At 40.4% G+C, this 20,365-nt stretch overlaps 1 protein-coding gene across 1 annotated transcript; it reads left to right on the top strand.

Annotated features, from left to right (window-relative positions):
- LOC138953680 (acyl-coenzyme A thioesterase 5-like) lies at positions 1-20,127 on the top strand. Its single transcript, XM_070325571.1, has 10 exons — positions 1-151; positions 1,311-1,610; positions 2,581-2,850; positions 4,288-4,457; positions 7,421-7,534; positions 8,387-8,475; positions 11,982-12,066; positions 12,339-12,540; positions 12,902-14,482; positions 19,915-20,127. The coding sequence occupies exons 1-9, from the start codon at positions 148-150 to the stop codon at positions 13,009-13,011; spliced, it is 1,344 nt and encodes a 447-aa protein (XP_070181672.1). The 5' UTR covers positions 1-147; the 3' UTR covers positions 13,012-14,482; positions 19,915-20,127.
- Positions 20,128-20,365: the final 238 nt, after the last annotated feature.

Genomic DNA, 20,365 nt, shown 5'->3' with positions numbered 1-20,365 from the left:
TATGAAGTCTAAAGGGAAATAACTTCAGCGTCTTTTGTTTATCACTGAGAAAGGCCCTCGACAACAGAGTTGATACTCAAGCAAATCTTGTGTTTAACAGGAGAATTGACGGGTTTTCTGCAATTTTTTAAACGTAGCAGCACGAAGATGGGTGTGTAACGCTCTTTTTGCAGTTTTCAGTTAGCTTTATTAAAACTTAACCATTCACCTCTCTCTCGCTTTCAATCTCCCTCGCTCGATCTCTACTTTCTCTCTCCCCTCTCTCTCTCTCTCTGTGCATTACACTTGAAGTAGGTCGAATGCATGGGCGCTGAAAACGGATGGGGTTCTCTCGGATCGTGTGTGACTATGCATGACCCAAAAGATAGCATAACGTACAGGACAGAGATACTGCTTGTATTTGAACACACTGTGACACAGTCACACTGCATGTAGATATCAAACAGTTTGTAAAACCATGTGGTCGTGTTTGTTAGGTAGTAATGTGATCATGAGGATTTATCCCTCTTGTAGACAGGGACTATGTCTCAGTAAGTACATGTGTACTATAGTGTTCACTGATTATCCATGCATCCTCTTTGTATCAGCTGTTTAGTGTTACTACTGTTAGTATACCTGTGATAAAAGGACACCCTTGGGACCTTGGTTACTGGAAGTGTACCTACATTGCACTTTGCAGATTGCCTCATGTCTCTCATGGCAGATCATTTTTGGTCAAGATAATAGCAAAAGCAAAAATAAAAGGTGTTCTTTCATGGGAGGTGTCTTCTTACCACAGGGACCTCAAACTGCATTCACCACTGTGTCCATGTGCAATCTTGACAGGTGCATGTTTTTTCTATTCTACCAGAGACTATAGAGTATACAGTCTGTATACTCTATAGTCTCTGATTCTACCCAGGAAGTTAAATGTGGGGAAGGCAACACATTTGTATTACAAACAAGCGGCATGCATGCATGCTTATGTTTTGGAGCCCAATTTTTATATATCAAAACAAAAAGATAAATGAGATTTATAATATGTGCAGTGCTTATAGATATTACTATAAGTTAGATTTCTTTTTCAATAACTTTCATTATCCTTATCATTGTTACATTTTTTTCCGACTCATCAATACATTCATGCGCTCATTATGAGCAAACATTGTCATCATGCATGCAGAATACATGTCTGAATCTGAGTTTGTAACTGTAATCTGACAATAAACAGCTGTTGATTGTGGTAGGGGACACCGATTTTGACATTCTTGTGGAGTTAATTATTATAAAGCTTTGTAACTGTAATTATACCCTTTCTTTACTTCCTGTAGCTACTAGGCGACTGCGCCAGCTGCAACCTATTCTTCAGAGATGCACGCAGCGGCCATTTTTTCCCCAGCCTGCCCAGTCAGAGCTCATTCAGGTCACTCCCAAGGTCAGCCTCTTCACAGACAAAGTTCACATCAAGGTTCAAGGTCTCCCAAGCAAGGCCAAGGTCACACTCCATGCCATGACGGAACATGAGTGGCGGAGGAAACCAGCACAGTTTGTGTCGTGCAGTCATTATGTTGCCAGTCACAGTGGAGAGGTGGATCTTCAGAAAGACGCCTCTGTCGGAGGCACCTATACAGGTGAGGAGTTAAGATGACCTTGTGTTTTAGATTACGTTTCTGTGCCATGAGCAAAGAGAAAATTAAGCAAAAAAAGGAGCCCTCTTTCTAGCTGTGAACCATGAGTTTTGTTTACATCATAAACATATATAGACTTTAACATTCTAAACAAACTCCGCGAAAAGACAAAAGGACTGAGAAAAAGGGGTTCCTTTTGTCATTTTGCTTCCTGCATTTTATACCCCCATTCCACACACCCGTTCTAGGTCCAGTTCCCGTACCGACCAAGGATGGCTGCCACAACAATGGAACGCTGCGCAAACGGTCGTTTTTGGCATCTTTGAGCAGCGTGACCATAGTGGCAGCCGCCCTGGGGACGGCTGGGAATGGAAGCTAGAACGGATACATGTGTGGAATGTGGGTATGACAACTCAGTGTGTGAGAGCGCTACCGTTGCGTTACCGTTGTTTTAAGTTCCTTTAACGATCCAAGCGTTCCGTTACCGATGGGTTAAGGTTCCATTACCGTTCATTCTGATTGGGAGGGGAACGGCTAAAATTTTGAACATGCAGCCCAAACTCAACCGTCCCTACCGACCCTACCGTTCAAAGCAGTTCCGTTAACGATCATTTACGTTCCATTGCGGTTCCCTCCCGATCCCTCCCGTGCCCGCACTGCATGTTCCTTGGTTGGTACGGGAACGGGTCCCAGAACGGTTGTGTGGAATGGGGGTATTACATTGTTTGTCCACTTTAAAAACCGATAGGTCAAAATTCCAGTGAATTTAAAAAAAAAATGATAATAATGTTCCTGCAATGACTTTGTGAGGCTCCTCTGATAATAAGACAATGGCACCAACCGTGGAAGGACATCTTTTGTCCCTTTGTCTAATACAGACAGACAGACAACCTACAATATAGGGAAGCTTAGCTGGTCATAAGGTTGTCCTTTCATCGCAGGTACCATTGTAATCATATTTACTTGTGTTCAGGTGTAGAACCAATGGGGCTGTTCTGGAGCATGCAACCATGTCCGTCCGGCCCTCAGAACATTCGTATGGTTGTGAAGAATGTGGATCGTCCAGTTCTGTACAAACTGTCAGTCTACATGGGACACTTACCGCTGTCCGACCTTCATATTAAGAACACACAGCATGAGCCTCTGTCTGCGTTGGAGGTGGAGAGAGTGGTGATGCCGTCCAACGCGAGAAGAATACCAGTGAGAGAGGGAACGGTGAGGGGAACTCTGTTCTTGCCTCCAGGTGGGTAATTTTGTACAAAGCATTGCCATACTGTTTACAGCATATATGGTCTTGTGTGAAGTTGTTTAAAGGCACCGTAAGCCTCCCGTAAACCATCACAGATACTGTCAGACTTTTACACACAGTACAAACACCCTTTCATTCAAACACTCACCGCTTGAGAACATCCTAGGTGCTCTCCGTAAAGAGCGAGCAATTTTCAAAGAATTTATTTTTGCGTGGTTTATCTTACCCCTGAGCCATTGTGAACCCGTGTGATTCAGTTTCCCTTTTTCACAATGTAGTCGTCAGTTAATAATTTGAATGCGACTCGATGTGAGTTTATCTGCAATAGCATGTTATTATGTACCTCTGACTATGCACGAAACAAACGGCTGTGGTTCACAAGAACTCTAGCGATGGCTTTTGACTGTTCAGAGGAACTGGCGATAGGCATAACCCGTCGTCTGCTACGAGAACCACAACCTTGCGTGACCCTGCTTCCGGGCTTTTCTTTTTTCAAACTTTCAAAACTTCGAATTGTACTGATCTTGTTTTGATGAAAAAAGAATTCTTTTATGATTTAAGAATGTTTGTGTAACAAGCTGTCAATTTATTATTTAGATTTTAAAAGTTAGGTCTAGCGCCAAAACGCACCACGGTCCGATTGTCTCTGAGACATTCCACAAAATTAATTCTTTAAAGATTGCTCGCTCTTTACGTAGGGCACCTAGGATGTTCCCGTTTGGTGAGCGTTCCAATGGAAGGGTGTTTGTACTGTGTGTAAAAGCCTGACAGTATCTGTGATGGTTTACGGGAGGCTTACTGTGCCTTTAACTAAAGAAGGATGTTTGTTTGTCTGTGTTTTCCCTTCTACTTGGAGACATATTTTCTTTTGTCAACAACGTATTGCAATGTTGTGAAGGAAAGCTTCTGACATTGTACATATCAATGTGATCTGAGGGGGAATCAGAATTTTATGTTTACTGTAATGCTGTTTTAGGCAAGGTTCCTTTACTTGGTGTGATAGACTTGTTTAGATTGGCACAAGGTCTGATAGATAAGTACATGTGCTATATGTTCCAAGTTGAACAGCTTGTTTGTGCCTGCTGTATAAGCATACCAGGGACGATATCTCTCTAAAAGGTTATGAGGCAAAATTGTGTGCTATATTCCAAGTTGAACAGCTTGTTTGTGCCTGCTGTATAAGCATACCAGGGACGATATCTCTCTAAAAAGTTATGAGGCTGAATTTTGTGCTATATTCCAAGTTGAACAGCTTGTTTGTGCCTGCTGTATAAGCATACCAGGGACGATATCTCTCTAAAAAGTTTTGAGGCCGAATTTTGTGCTATATTCCAAGTTGAACAGCTTGTTTGTGCTGGCTGTGTAAGCACACCACGGGCGATAGCTCTTTAAAAAGTTATGAGGCCCAATTTTGCCGTAATGTTGTTTCAGGCGACGGCCCCTTCCCTGGTGTGATAGACATGTTTGGATTGGCTGGAGGGCTGATGGAGATTCGAGCGGCTTTGTTGGCAGCCAACGGTTTTGCAGCTTTTGCTCTGCCCTTCTTTGGCTATGATGATCTTCCAAAGACCTTTACAGAACAAACATTTGATTACTTTGAGGTAAGAAATTAAGTGTATTTTTTTCTGTTCACATACTGGTGCTTGTAGGCACTAGCTGCTGCTGGCGCTACAAGAGGCGTGCTCTCCATACACGCAGTATGGCGGTCCTATCACAATGACGCCATATCTTATCCGCAGTGGCCTATAATATGTTTGACCTTTTTTATTACTCTTCCCTTCTGTTCTATTACTGTTCACACCACTTCATATTTGGCCTTTAAATAATTAAACCTATATTTGTCTTTGTCAGTGTTCTGTATTAGTCATTAATGTTTTTAGCCCTGCACAAATGATCATTTTTTTTTAGAGGTGATAGGAGATTGGTTCCACATAACTCTCACTTGCTGTTGTCTTTATTTCTAGTGCTTACTTTTCTTTGTTATTTTTCTTTGCTACATGTAGCAGCACTCTCTGCCTCTTTCTTTCTTTCTTTATTTGGTGTTTAACGTCGTTTTCAACCGTTCAAGGTTATATCGCGACAGACTCTCTGCCTCACTCATGTGTTGTTTTCTTGTGATCTCAAATTATGGTTATTTGATCTTGTCACTATAATTATGACAATAAGTCAGCTTATAGACGGGCGCAGTGGCGTGGTGGTAAGACGTCGGCCTCCTAATCGGGAGGTCGTGAGTTCGAATCCCGGTCGCTGCCGCCTGGTGGGTTAACACTATTGTGACTAGCACTGCCACGGCGTTAACGTCCTGCCTGCCCAAGCTTGCCACCAAGAAACTTCCCAAAAATCAGTAACTGTAAAGAAATCTGTCTAGCAAGCTTGAATTAAGTCCAATCACCACCAAATTTTGTGTACTAATTCAAAAATGGATGCCCCGTTCAGTCGTGCTATTTATAAGTTTGTCACGCGATTTGTTTTAGCAAAGGGGGGTGAAAGGGGGGTGAAAGGGGGATAATTTGTGTTTTTTAACGTTTTTTTGTGTGTGTTTTATTTTCCACTGCTTTTTTTAAAAGTTATTTTTTAACAGAAAGTATTATTAATAATGTTATAACCAAACAAGGTGTAAAACCTATGAATTAGCTGAAATATTGTTAACATTGTACACAGAAATAAGGAGACAGTACAAAGAAACAAGTCGCGTAAGGCGAAAATACAATATTTAGTCAAGTAGCTGCCATTTTTCAGCAAGACCGTATACTCGTAGCATCGTCAGTCCACCGCTCATGGCAAAGGCAGTGAAATTGACAAGAAGAGCGGGGTAGTAGTTGCGCTAAGAAGGATAGCACGCTTTTCTGTACCTCTCTTTGTTTTAACTTTCTGAGCGTGTTTTTAATCCAAACATATCATATCTATATGTTTTTGGAATCAGGAACCGACAAGGAATAAGATGAAAGTGTTTTTAAATTGATTTGGACAATTTAATTTTGATAATAATTTTTATATATTTAATTTTCAGAGCTTGTTTTTAATCCGAATATAACATATTTATATGTTTTTGGAATCAGCAAATGATGGAGAATAAGATAAACGTAAATTTGGATCGTTTTATAAATTTTTATTTTTTTTTACAATTTTCAGATTTTTAATGACCAAAGTCATTAATTAATTTTTAAGCCACCAAGCTGAAATGCAATACCGAACCCCGGGCTTCGTCGAAGATTACTTGACCAAAATTTCAACCAATTTGGTTGAAAAATGAGGGCGTGACAGTGCCGCCTCAACTTTCACGAAAAGCCGGATATGACGTCATCAAAGACATTTATCAAAAAAATGAAAAAAACGTTCGGGGATTTCATACCCAGGAACTCTCATGTCAAATTTCATAAAGATCGGTCCAGTAGTTTAGTCTGAATCGCTCTACACACACACACACACAGACACACAGACACACACACACACACACACACACACACACACGCACATACACCACGACCCTCGTTTCGATTCCCCCTCGATGTTAAAATATTTAGTCAAAACTTGACTAAATATAAAAAACAAGCAAATCACGCATTCACTCACAGCATCCTGACTCAAATGAAACAAAACTGTAACACTCACCAAATGATGTCTAGGTAATCCATATTGAATATAAGTCACATTTTCACAACAAAGTACCAACTGTACACCTATGAACAATTCCAAAAGGATTTGAAGGCTCCAGCCATCCATTGTTATCAGTGCTGCCACGCCCCCATAGCTCCTGCACGATTCCGAGATACATGTTCGTCTAGCAGTATCACCCCCTACCACGTGTAGTTGCCGACTCGTACTAGCAACAACGGGACTGTTTCTTCCTCAATATCACTGCTATTATCGCTTTCTTGAGGCTAAAACGACACGATGTATCATGATCTACAGGATCCTCAAGATCCAACATCCGGAGAATCTCCTCCCGTGACAAGGCTCGCCTTCGATTCATTTTTTTTGTTCGAAAACACCACGCAAATCTGCATTAATTTGATCAAGCCGGAAGAGAAAACCACGTGTATCAAGGGAAACAACTCAATTTACTGCAAGCTTCAAAAACCGGGAAGCAATCACGAGTCGTGTACCTTGTATGTCTAATACTAAAATAGTCGCTTCCCGTCCGTGGGCGTTGCAGCGCTATTACTAATATAGTCGCATCCCGTCACGAAAGTGTTAAGAGTGGAGATTTTTCCGATCTCCCAGGTCAACTTATGTGCAGACCTGCTAGTGACTTAACCCCCTTCGTGTGTACACGCAAGCACAAGACCAAGTGCGCACGGAAAAGATCCTGTAATCCATGTCAGAGTTCGGTGGGTTATAGAAACATGAAAATACCCAGCATGCCTCCCCCGAAATCGGCGTATGCTGCCTGAATGGCGGGGTAAAAACGGTCATACACGTAAAAATCCACTCGTGCTAAAAACATGAGTGAACGTGGGAGTCTAAGCCCATGAACGAAGAGGAAGAAGAAGAAGTCAGCTTACAGCATTGAATTTTACTTGTTTTCTTCAGATCTCAAAGCATTGTTTTTATTTTTGCAAAGGACGCAGCAACATGGTTTGCATCACATCCGTCTATCCATCCTGAAGGTGTTGGCCTCATCGCAATTTCAGGAGGAGCCGCTGTTGGGCTGATGATGGCCTGGCACTGTCCTCAGGTGAGGCCTTGTTACTCTGGCATCTGTGGCTGTTTTGGGTACATGTACAACAGGGGAACCCCAATAATGGGAAATCTGAGAAAACCAGGTCTTAAAAGCGAGGGAGTCATAAATTATTATTAGTACATTTAAGGAGTTTATGAACTGAAAATCTGAGAAAGTATGCAGGCGTCTTAAAAAAGACGATTTTCGAAAATAACTCCGTCAGGATTATCAGCAGTCTGGAGGAGTAGGAGCCCCTAACTACAGACAGGTTTTTCACAACTTCCAGAGCACTCTCCACGCCTCCGATGGGCTGTACGTACCCCACATATAAGGTGTTTTGATCGAGGTCATGTGGGTTTGGCTTAAAGGTCAAGTGGTATTAGGAAAACACACATACTTAGCGAACACTTCCAGTGATCAGCAAGCCATCCGTGGCGATTTGTGGCTCTGATGGCTTCTTTGATTGAAAATGCCGGTATCATATCTAGTGCATGCCGCATAGCATTTACATCGGAGTTGGTTGTTCGTCCCGATCGCAGCATACAGTCTGTCGGAGGCGTGGAGAGTGCCCCGGATGTTGTGAAAAAGCTTTCTGCAGTTTCAGGGGTTCCTACTCCTTCAAACCGCCGAAAATCCTGACAAAGGTATTTGCGGAAAACGTCCATAATTGGAGTAGCCTGAAATCTAGGGGGTTCTTTAGATAGGGTTCGTCTGTAATGTCTCGATCCTTGTTTTATGCTGTATACAGCTGGTTGTTAGAATATTAATATTGAATAGCAACTAACTCATGGATGCTTATTTCTGCTGAGGTGAAAGTTTTTGTCTGTTGTAGATTTTGATAGCATACTAAACCTCGGTGCTTTCCAGATCAGGGCCTTTGTCCGCATAAATGGACCAGGATTTCATGGCTTTATGAATCTTCACCGGAAAGGAATGCTGCTAAAAAAAGGAGTTGGGTAAGTGTCCAAGAATCAAAATTGGTTAGCCGATGAAACATTTAATTGTAAACGAAAGGAATCCTTCACTCATGCATTGACCGAGCAGTCTTTCAAGTGGACAGACACTCAAATAGAAATGAGACTCAGCTAGATTTCTTTTTCTTAACTCTCATCTTCAGACCAAGGATCAGTCTTTAAAACCGAATTAAATCAGTTTTTTGTTTTGTGATTGTTTTTTTACTTCCTTTTTCATCCACTTTAAAGATTGCTAGGTCGATGTACTGGTGAATGTTTCATTGTATATATTAGTGTAATGTCCCATTTGCAAGAAAGCGAGGGTGTATATATGTGGCAGGTTTCACGGTATTGATTTCAGCCATTTCCCATTTTCTCACACTTCCAGTCAAACATAAAACTGTGAAATACTGTGAACATGGATGTTATTGTAATTAATTAGGATCAGTACCACACAAAACAAAGAAAACATTTATACGCAGAGTCTTATTTTCCATAGAAAATCAAGCGAAACGAAAGTTGCCCCCAAAACGTGAAAATCTATCAAACAAACTTGATGCAAGCCTGACTCCAGAAAGAAGACAGAAAACCACTAATACTAAATGATTTACATAAAGTTTAAACATATAACAGATTTTCACAACAAAGTTCCTTGCCTGAGGCTGTCTATATGTTTGCATGATGCTGTCCTTGATCAGAACGCCATTTTCACCTAAACCGGCCGGCGAAATGTTTTTTTTCACATTTCAAGGTCTCCATACACAAACAAAAGTCACATGTTTTGAAAGTGTATTTATGTGTGTACAAGATAAAAACAGATAAGTACTTCTTTATCATTTTTTTAATGGCAGAAATAAACTTATACTATCGATACCCCCTAATTCAGAAAACGGCAAGAAGAGCCAAGATACCTGTTTCATTAACAAGGAACACTTTTTTGTTCATAAAAAGACACTCACTCATTTTGATATAAAATAATAATCAATTGCATACATATATGAATACAGAATGTTAAACAAATCTACTTTTATTTTAAGTGGAAAAAACACACACCAAAACACACGCACATAAGTGACGCACACAAACTGAAGGCTTGCCACCAAAGACTGTGGGTACCCTAACTACTCTCCTCACATAGGGAGGGGGGAGATAGAAGGATCCCTAAACAAAGCCTGCCTCAACACGACTTTAGTAGGTAGCCGTGCCTGCTTGGTCATCCAATTATGCCATCGAAAAACAGAAACAAAGAAGAACAAGTCGCGTAAGGCGAAAATACAAAATTTAGTCAAGCTGTCGAACTCACAGAATGAAACTGAACGCAATGCAATTTTTCAGCAAGACCGTATACTCGTAGCATCGTCAGTCTACCGCTCGTGGCAAAGGCAGTGAAATTGACAAGAAGAGCGGGGTAGTAGTTGCGGGGTAGAATAGCACGCTTTTCTGTACCTCTCTTCGTTTTAACTTTCTGAGCGTGTTTTTAATCCAAACATATCATATCTATATGTTTTTGGAATCAGGAACCGACAAGGAATAAGATGAAAGTGGTTTTAAATTGATTTCGAAAATTTAATTTTGATCATAATGTTTAGATTTTTAATTTTCAGAGCTTGTTTTTAATCCAAATATAACATATTTATATGTTTTTGGAATCAGAAAATGATGAAGAATAAGATGAACGTAAATTTGGATCGTTTTATAAAATTTTTTTTTTTACAATTTTCAGATTTTTAATGACCAAAGTCATGAATTAATTTTTAAGCCACCAAGCTGAAATGCAATACCGAAGTCCGGCCTTTGTCGAAGATTGCTTGGCCAAAATTTCAATCAATTTGATTGAAAAATGAGGGTGTGACAGTGCCGCCTCAACTTTTACAAAAAGCCGGATATGACGTCATCAAAGGTATGTATCGAAAAAAAGAAAAAAACGTCTGGGGATATCATTCCCAGAAACACTCATGTAAAATTTCATAAAGATCGGTCTAGTAGTTTGGTCTGAATCGCTCTACACACACACGCACACACACACATACACCACTCGTCTCGATTCCCCCCTCTACGTTAAAACTTTAGAAGACACTTGTAAGGCAAATTTTCGCGCCGCGGTGCCGATGACGCAAATAACTCTCGCGACAAAACGATTGGTCCGTAAAGTCGCGTCATCCACCGGTTCATGAATGGCCCGTGTATAAATGGCATTCCTTCTGTTGTGATGACGTGCGCACCTCGTCATTAATGTGACTGGGAAAATCGGTCGGATTTAGGTACCCCCAAGATCTTTTGTCGGAATTAGATACCTTTACCCTACCGATCCAGAACTGCAAAGGAAACGTTAATCAAACTTCTATAATCATTGAAAAAGCTAAAAATCTGATCGAGCATGAAGAGGTAGCGATCGTGTGGTAGCGATCGTTGGCTGACAGGCGGCATATTACTTGACAAAAAGGCAACAAAAACAATAAAATCTCACCTGAAAAAAATAATCACAAATCCCGCCTTCGGCCTCAACTGTGAAAAGTGTGTAATATGTCACATACGGCATAGGATTGCCCGGAAATGACAACGAAAGTGAAAGTAGCGATCGTTGGAAACCCCGGACAGACGACGGTCGGACATTCCAAGAAATGGACACAGCGCGGAATTTCGCGAAATTTCGGTCATTGTAAATGCTTTCCTATGAAGTACAGACTATAAAGGTGTGTTTTCAATGTCAAAATAAAATCATGTTATCATTTCTTGTGGTAAAATAAGCTTACTTGGTTTATCTGTGAAGACTTAGTTTTTCGGACAGACAGCTTCCAGTTCTCGATTCGATTTTTTGTGTGCAAAATATGTAATGCAAAATTCATATTTGTGCTTTTGTTTTTGTTTGTATGGTTAGATATTGCAGCTCTGCTATCAAATATGACCATTCAGTGTGAATTGAGTGCCTTTTCGTTTCAATTTTCACATCAATGGTTGGCTTCTGTCATGCAGAAGGAAATGGCATCTGTCAGGATTCACACGATCGCTACCAAACACATGTGCATAAAATGCCAACAAAACAACTCAAACGATTTTTTTTTTCAGAATTGTATTCAAAATGACACATTTGTGAATTGCATATAAAAATAAACACTGAGAAAATTGGTTCAGCAAGTTAGAAATCAGAGCACATTGTGCAGTCAATAGAATGTCTCAATACCGTGAAACCTGCCCCATATAAAACGATTATGTGCTAGCCAGGCAAGAGCTAAAAACGCTTTTGGTTGATACCGAAATCGTCATCCTCGTGGATGCTCATCTACTCTTGCTAAATCCTAGCCTTCTTCTTGGCAAGTGGTCCACAAGAAAAGCTACTTCCTCGCTTCACTCACCATATGTCTGTCCGCTGAGAAATGGGGGTCAGATCATTTGTCCGATTTGAGTATTTTTCTTCAGTATCAAATTTTACATCTTGTACTTATAATCAGAATGAGCGCTCAGAGATTGAGTTCATGTTCTTTATAACTACAGTTGATCTTGTTTTGCAGGCTGGATATGGACAAATGTCCCGTCACAGAAGAAGGGCAAGTAATGAAAGATGGCTGGATTTTCCCAGAGGAAGATATTATCCCTGTAAGTTATATACATACTACAAATGTTTACAACTGGCTTTACTGATTGTGTATGTGATAGAATCTGCAAAAGTAACTTCAGCTTCATTTGGAGATGTAAACAAAAAGCGAGTGCATGTGGGAGTTGCAGCCCATGAATGCAGACAAATAATATCAGGAAAAAGGACTGTAGTTTTAGCCCAAAGAAGTACTTTCCCAACAGGACACTATCCCCATAATTAAAAAAAAAAGTAATCACATTTTTAGTAAATCATGGTGTGTTTTTTTAACCAGCTATGGGAGAGAGATGTACACATGCTGACCCTGATATCGGATGATGATGGTCAGTATCATCCTCATGTTGGAGACATGCACAAGAAGCTGTACCCTGAAGATCGCTGTCACCTGATAGAGGTGGTGCACTACCCGGGTGCAGGTCACCTGTTGGAACCCCTCTACACCCCGCACTGCCGCACCTGCTACAACCCCTTCTTTGGTACGGTATTTTGGAGGAGTTGAGGGACAAACGACAAAATGAAATCAGATGTGTGAATGAGTCTAAAGTGTGCATATGTGTGTGTGTGTGTGTGTGTGTGTGTGTGTGTGTGTGTACATGTGTGTGTGTGTGTGTGTGTGTGTGTACATGTGTCAGTATAGAATTATATATGTACACAATCTAGATGCACCCTTTGACTCTCAGAAGGATATTCTTATGGGTAATTTTAGAGTTTATGCTGATTTGTAATAAAATGATAGTAAGTTGAAATCGAATGATTGTAATTTTGTTATGAAATATAGCAGTTTGTAATGAAATGATACAAACCTTTAATGAAAAATTACCTTTTGTTTTTGAACAGGTCAAGACTTACTGTGGGGAGGCTATGTGAAAGAACATGCTATCGCTCAGGAAGACTCATGGCAAAGGATTCTCAATTTCATGAACAAATACCTTCCTTCATCCTCCTAGGGATTCACAAGTTTTCTTTCTCTTGTGAAAGATCTTTATGTTGACAGAGCATCGTGAACATTCACTGCCTTATCAAGAATGTCATTTGGGTTTGGCTGTCAGCAGAATGCCCAAATCTCTTTCAAACTGTGGAAAACGGCTGTAATTTTGGCAGCTCTGCCTGACTTTCCTTCTGGTGGGTAAAAGGAAACACTAGTGGCTGCCTTGAATTTTGGAAAATTACCAAAACTTGCATGGTCATTTCTGCAAATTTACCTAAGAAAATAAATCCTTGCAACATTCCTCTTGATCTTTTCAAACAGGTAAACAAAAAGAATTTTTTGGCTGAAAAATACACAGCCAAACATCAACACCAAACCAGTAATTCTGATTTTTATAACAAAAATCTAAATCTGACCTTGAGAACTGAAAACAGTATGGCACATAATCCTATATTTCAGCAGCTAAAAGTGAGTTCTGATTTCTTTCTACACTGGAATTGCGTATTAATTGTCAAAAATGTATGTATATTTGTGTGCAAGAATGCCATGAGATAAGGAATATACAAAGAAGGTGCTGTTGGGAGAGAGGGGAGGGAGTGGGTGGGAGGGAGTTGGTAGTGGAAGATGAGAGAGTCAGACACTACTGCTGGTGCCATTTGATTGGTTTGAAGTACTGTTCTTCAGTGTGTTGCAAGTAAAAGAACATATGTGTGCATGCAGCTATACTTCATAAGTATGTGTATTTAAAAAAAAAAAAAGTTTCCCCTTCGTTCATGGGCTGAAACTCCCACGTTCACTCATGTTTTTGCACGAGTGGGTTTTTACATGCATGACCGTTTTTACCCCGCTATTCAGGCAGCCATACGCTGCTTTCAGGGGAAGCATGTTGGGTATTTTTGTGTTTCTATAACCCACCGAACTCTGACATGGATTGCAGGATCTTTTTCGTGCGCAGTTGGTCTTTTGCTTGCGTGTACGCATGTAAGAGGTTCACATTTACATGTGTACATAATACTGTTTAAATCTTGAGATGTATTTTCATTTATTCCAGTGGTGCAGTCACTTTGTAAAGAGAGTCCGTTAAATCAAAATTTTGATTATCTCCCCTGCACTACTCCATAGTCTGTGTTTGAGGATAACTCTGGTGTGACCATTGTGCTTGTCTTCCCCTGCCACTGAAAACGTCTGTCTTGTGTAGGGATACAAAATTTCTAATCTATAATGCAATTTTTGTATTAAACATTTAAAGTTTAGTATTTTGGAATCTTCTCCTATGTTATTAATGAATATTTATAGTATTTTGAGGCACTGAAAGTTTGAGTGCAAAGAACTAGTTTTGTCTGGCTACAGGATAAGACAGTGCTTATCTTGCAATTCTTGAACTTTTCCCCCCATTTTCGGCCACTTCTCCCATTGACTCCAAGAGAGGAGCATGGTTTAGTGATGAGGATCGTGACTTTTTCCATACGTCTGCTTTGACAGAACTTAAGGTGTTACGAGTGTGTTCGGGTTGCGGTTCTTGCTCATGTTTATACTCACTGAGTTACTTCCCTTGGATCTGGATCTGGATCTGGATCTGGATAACCCGCCTGGGTTGGTGGTTTGCGGGTGCGAATGCGTATACGCACGGTTCAGTGTGCTTTCGCGAAAGGGTGTGTCATATGCACGGCTAGAACTAAGATACTTCTTGATTTCAGTAAATAGTTTCATTACATGTCAACTAGTTCGTTTTTAAATGATTTTTTAGAGATCGCCAAATGGTATTGTGTGAATAACATCATTCGATCGATTGTACGCACGGCGCCGTGCTTCTAGTAGCTCAGTCCATTCCTTCTTTCCGGTGTGGAAACAGACGTGTTTCTGGCGAAAGAATCGGCGTTTTCAACTCGCCATATCTTCATATTCATTCGGACTAGAACAACGAAATATAAATTTCTTGTAAAAAAAATCCCGAGCCTTGCGACTCTGGTAGTCATTTTCTTACGCGAAGCGGCCTTTGGTAGGTACGACAGTTTTAGTCACCCAAGTATATATCTAAAACGCACGTGGACGAGTTTTCAATGGCGTATTTGAAGTCTGTGAATGTTGTGATTACAAATCATTTCGGGGCACCCCTCAGTCTATACGTACAGACAAACAAATTGCATGGAACGAAAGTTGAGAGGCTGGACTGTAAGTTGTTGTTTTGACTTCTACAAATCTCGCAGGTCTTTTATGCAAAACAGACTCAAAATTGCATTGTTCACGCAAGTGTAGATGACGAGACTATCGAAGGAATGGAATACACTTGCCTATACAGATATAAAAGACAGACACTGTCTATTTATATCTATGACTTACCCTAGCCCATATGTTAGAATAAAGAACATACTTTGCTCTTTTGAATGATGTATGATTTGGCACTGTACACAGGATTTTAGACCTGCCCCCGAAGTGATTTTTCCATAACCCCGTCAAAATGCTCACTCTGTTTTGGCCGTAAAAAGCGCCCAAATGAAGTCAATTTCTAACCTGTGTCGTGTGTTCGAAGGAGTACATCTCAGCGATGCCATTGCCTTGCAACCTCAAAGAAATATATTTTAATAACCCGCTAAATGAACGGTTTTTTAGTGTGAAATAAAAGCCGGAGATTTGCTTCGTTTCTTTGCTGCGACACAAAACCAAAACCAACTATAGATCTGCGGTAACATTATGAGTTCGTTTTCGACATTGCAGTGAAGTTGCGTGGATCTTCGACGATTCCCGTTCGGTTTAATGTGGATAGAGCTTTGATTGGATGTAACTGCTTTGAAAAGTTACAACATGAGTCCTTGGGATCGATGTTTTTCGGTAAACTTCTTCGTATCCTTGACTTTACTTTTGACTTGAACAGATCCAGATCGGCTGGGGCTGTTGATCGCCTACACAGATCTATACCGAGAGGCATAAATTCCGCAAACTGATCTTTAAAAAATCACAAAAAATCAACTCAGTGGTGAATGTTTTCAATGTTTGAATATTTTATTTATTGGCCATTTTAGTGTTTAAAAACCTTCGCTTTATTGATTTTTAATAGAACATCATGAAATGACAATTTTTCATAAAAAGTGACTGAGTCCAAGCGCAATGATTTCGGAAAACGTTCAGTGTTCATCACGTTCAATGCTTTGGCCAGCTCTAAGCATCCCAATCGCTTGCTGTCTCTCTCCTTCATCAAGTCGTGGCATGATTGCGATATCTGATACAGCCAAACAGCCAGTTGCATTGTATAGGGCCACACACTATCTTTTTTACGTTATTGTCTCCCGTTCAGCCCATTGTCTTTATTAGCACAGTGAGCTGTGACTGGATCAGCAATACTGCAAAGGGCACGCTGACAGCGTGAAACATTTGCTCCGACACTCAAGATGTCAACTACAAATTACAGGTTCAATCTGATTTTCGTTTGAGAGCAAAATCGTTCAATGCACTATTTGCAGAATTTATGCCTTTCAGTATATATATGAAGTTGACTCGACACGGCGAACCGCCGAATCCGTGCCCTCTCGTCGGTCCTACCCCCAAATCCCTTACCAGCCTCAGACCCCACCTCACCATTCTAACCTCACTGGCGTACTATGTGTGAGTATCCCTTCCTCATGAAAGAGAAAGTGGAGAAAGGGGAAAAATGAAGAAATGGGGTTTTTTTGACAAATTTTTCTAAGTCCAAAAAAGATGAGAAATATTCATAACAAATTCAGTTTTGGGTCTTTTTCAAATCTGTTTGATGCATCTTTTCTGTGACCATTGTGGCTATGCACTGACACACAAATAAGTGGAGAAAAGGGAGAAATGAAGATTTTTCTTACTGCACAACAGTCAGGGATTAGTGTTACATGTTTACATGTACATTGTCAAGAGGTCAAAACAAATTTTAAAAGCTGTTGAACACTGCACTAGTGTTGCTCTAATCAAGGCGAGTCTGGAACAATAGGTCCACCCCACCAAAAAGTGAACATGGAATTAGTTATGATTTTTTGGCTTGGGTACGGCCAAGTGAACAAGGTAGGAAAGGTTAGAAATAGTCATAACAAGTTCACTTTTGGGTCTTTTTCAAATCTGTTTGCTGCATCTTTTCTGTGACCATTGTGGCTATGCACTGACACTCAAAAAGGTGGAGAAAGGGGAAAAATGAAGATTTTTTTCTTACTACACAACAGTCAGGGATTGTTGACATGTACATTGTCAAGAGGTCAAAACAAATTTTAAAAGCTGTTGGACACTGCACTAGTGTTGCTCTAATCAAGGCGAGTCTGGAACAATAGGTCCACCCCACCAAAAAGTCAACATGGAATTAGTTATGATTTTTTTTGCCTTTTTGCTTGGGTACGGCCAAGTCAAAAAGGTGAGAGGGGTTACAAATAGTCATAACAAGTTCAGTTTGGGGTCTTTTTCAAATCTGTTTGCTGCATCTTGTCTGTGACCATTGTGGCTATGCACTCAAAGTCAAAAAAGTGCAGAAAGGTGACAAATGAAGATTTTTCCTTCTTTCAAGACAATGTGTGATTTGGCACATTTTGCCTCAGTCTTTATCAAGAGCCTGTCTAACCCACTTTGAAGCTGTTAGAGACTGCAGTAGTGTTCCTTACATCAAGGCGAGTGCACAATGGTGCATTTCGACCCCCCCTCCCCCTAATGTTCACTTTAATATCAATAAATCAATAGATATTCAGTCACAGTTTAACTAACTCATTCACCCTCATCACTCACTCATCCATCCATCACAACAACACTGTTTGATGCACAAACTGCCTGCCTTCCGCACTGGGAAGCCGCTTCGCTTCGCAACAACAACAACACTGAAAACTCGCCGGGAAATACCCCCACCACACGTGTCACACGTGTGCTTGTTTCTTCCGACTAATATCAATTTTGGAGAAAAAAAAGGACAAAACTGGATGAAAAATTCTACGGCCCCAGCAATCTCATTACTCTGAAAGGGGAACCGGAAGTGGCTGGTCCTCAGGTTTCAAAGTTGACCGATATTCCCACTAAAGTGACCTAGATCCAAAGCCAGCCATCCATTAGAATGTAGGTCCGTGCTCCCACAGTCCAATGCCGCGAATTGTTGTTACAGCCCCTGACTTTTTTATGTACGGAATCCGGTAGTCTTTTTGTTGTTGTTAAATAATTATATTGCCAAACGTTATGACATTTTGAGATAATTGAACAAGTTTCAATACACATTGGCTGAGCACCTGTGTGCTCAAAGGAAATGTCGCTTGTTTTTATCAAAAACTAATTTTCAATGGTCATTCGTGCAAACCGTCACACAAACATGCGTGCCTCTGTGCCTCTGTGAGTATGCGTGTGGCTGCTTTCATAGTTAGGGTGCAGGCGTTTTAATCATTTACCCCACACCAAAAGCCCCCCCCCACACCAACCCCCCCCCCCCACACACACACACACCCCGATACCTGTCAAATTCCCTGAGAATGCATGAACAATTCCGTTACCTCAGATCATCACCAGGAAAAATTCCTCCGCATCCAAAATATCAGGACTTTAGATATCAGATACCGACTTTATGTAATGCGCTTCAAAATCATATTCGCAAAGAGAGAGAGAGAGAGAGAGAGAGAGAGAGAGAGAGAGACAGAGACAGAGACAGAGAGAGAGAGAGAGAGCTGGACACGAAGAAGGGAAGCTACAATCGCCCCAGGCCATATATATTATATATGTGTGTGTGTGTGGTGTGCGATTCATAGAAATTTACTGGACAGATCTTCATGAAACTTTGCACACAAATGTTCCGACCCCCAACCCTTCACCCTGATTCAAACTCATGTATCACAAGTCCAGCGCTCCCAAATTATTTCTTTTTATCATTTTTGTCAGTCAAGATAATGGGGGTGGGGTTGGTACGGGAATAATTGTGAAGCAGACAATAAGGCAACAACTTATTTTGTTTACAGGTATTGTATATGTATACAGTGAACTTAGCTGTGTTCAAGTTTAGTTATGTTTCTGTCGAGCGAATTTTTTTAAATACGTTTTTACTACTAAAGGAGTGATAATTTTATGTGTACGCCCTCGAGAAACCTCGATCATTTTCTGAAAATGCACGTTGATAAGTACCGTTTTATGATAAAGTTATACTCTCCATTCATTTATATACACAAACTAATGTTTCATTTATTATTTGTAGAGCTAAATATGTCAGTCGGGATCATGTTAAGAATCGCAGTGTTTTTCGCAAAATCGTACTTGACAACCCCCAGTAAAAAAATTCTAAAACAAAAGTTAATACGTCAACCTCTTTTTTTCTTTGCACAGATGTGTCCATATTGCTTAGAGGAACCTGTGCACAAAATGTGTAATGTTTCTTTCACGCGATTTGAACACACAAGTAACCCCTTAAGAATCGCAGTGTTTTTCGCAAAATTGTACTTGACAACCCCCGGTAAAAAAATTCTAAAAAAAAAATTAATACGTCGACCACCTTTTTTCTTTGCACAGATGTGTCCATATTGCTTAGAGGAACCTGTGCACAAAATGTGTAATGTTTCTTTCACGCGATTTTTTTTTAAATACGTTTTTACTACTAAAGGAGTGATAATTTTATGTGTACGCCCTCGATAAACCTCGATCATTTTCTGAAAATGCACGTTGATAAGTACCGTTTTATGATAAAGTTATACTCTCCATTCATTTATATACACAAACTAATGTCTCATTTATTATTTGTAGAGCTAAATATGTCAGTTGGGATCATGTTAAAAATCGCAGTGTTTTTCGCAAAATCGTACTTGACAACCCCCAGTAAAAAAATTCTAAAAAAAAAGTTAATACGTCGACCCCCTTTTTTCTTTGCACAGATGTGTCCATATTGCTTAAAGGAACCTGTGCACAAAATGTGTAATGTTTCTTTCACGCGATTTGAACACACAAGTAACCCCTTAAGCTGTACTGTTAGTCTACATAGACGACCTTCTGATCTATAGCGAGAACCTTGAGAACTTCGGAAGAGTGTGGACGTATTTTGTTGTGTGCTCCACTAACTCAGGAGATGTAGTCAACTTTGTATTGTGGCTTGTAGCCACCGGCTTCGGTCGGTAGGCGAAGTGGAGGAGAGAAGAAGATGTTAAACACAGGAATAAAGTTTGCCATGCCAGTATTCTGCTGTTCAGTGTCACAATGTCATATGTTGTGTCCGTGAGAGATTGAGTCCAGAGCGAGTCCGTAACACATCAACATCAAGAGAAGAGAAACAAAACATTCTTTTCCTATTCTGCTGTTCAGTGAAATTGACAAGAAGAGCGGGGTAGTAGTTGCGCTGAGAAGGATAGCACGCTTTTCTGTACCTCTCTTTGTTTTAACTTTCTGAGTGTGTTTTTAATCCAAACATATCATAT

The sequence above is a fragment of the Littorina saxatilis genome, linkage group LG17, assembly GCF_037325665.1.
Source record: "Littorina saxatilis isolate snail1 linkage group LG17, US_GU_Lsax_2.0, whole genome shotgun sequence".
Lineage (NCBI taxonomy): Eukaryota > Metazoa > Mollusca > Gastropoda > Littorinimorpha > Littorinidae > Littorina > Littorina saxatilis.
Note: the sequence above shows the minus strand (reverse complement) of the source record. Positions and strands in the feature narration are given on the sequence as shown.

Excerpts from the sequence above, each read along its gene's own strand:
- LOC138953680 (XM_070325571.1), top strand. Across the intron at positions 2,851-4,287 it reads AACTCTGTTCTTGCCTCCAG|GCGACGGCCCCTTCCCTGGT; the intron begins GTGGGTAATTTT and ends ATGTTGTTTCAG. Across the intron at positions 7,535-8,386 it reads TGGCCTGGCACTGTCCTCAG|ATCAGGGCCTTTGTCCGCAT; the intron begins GTGAGGCCTTGT and ends GGTGCTTTCCAG.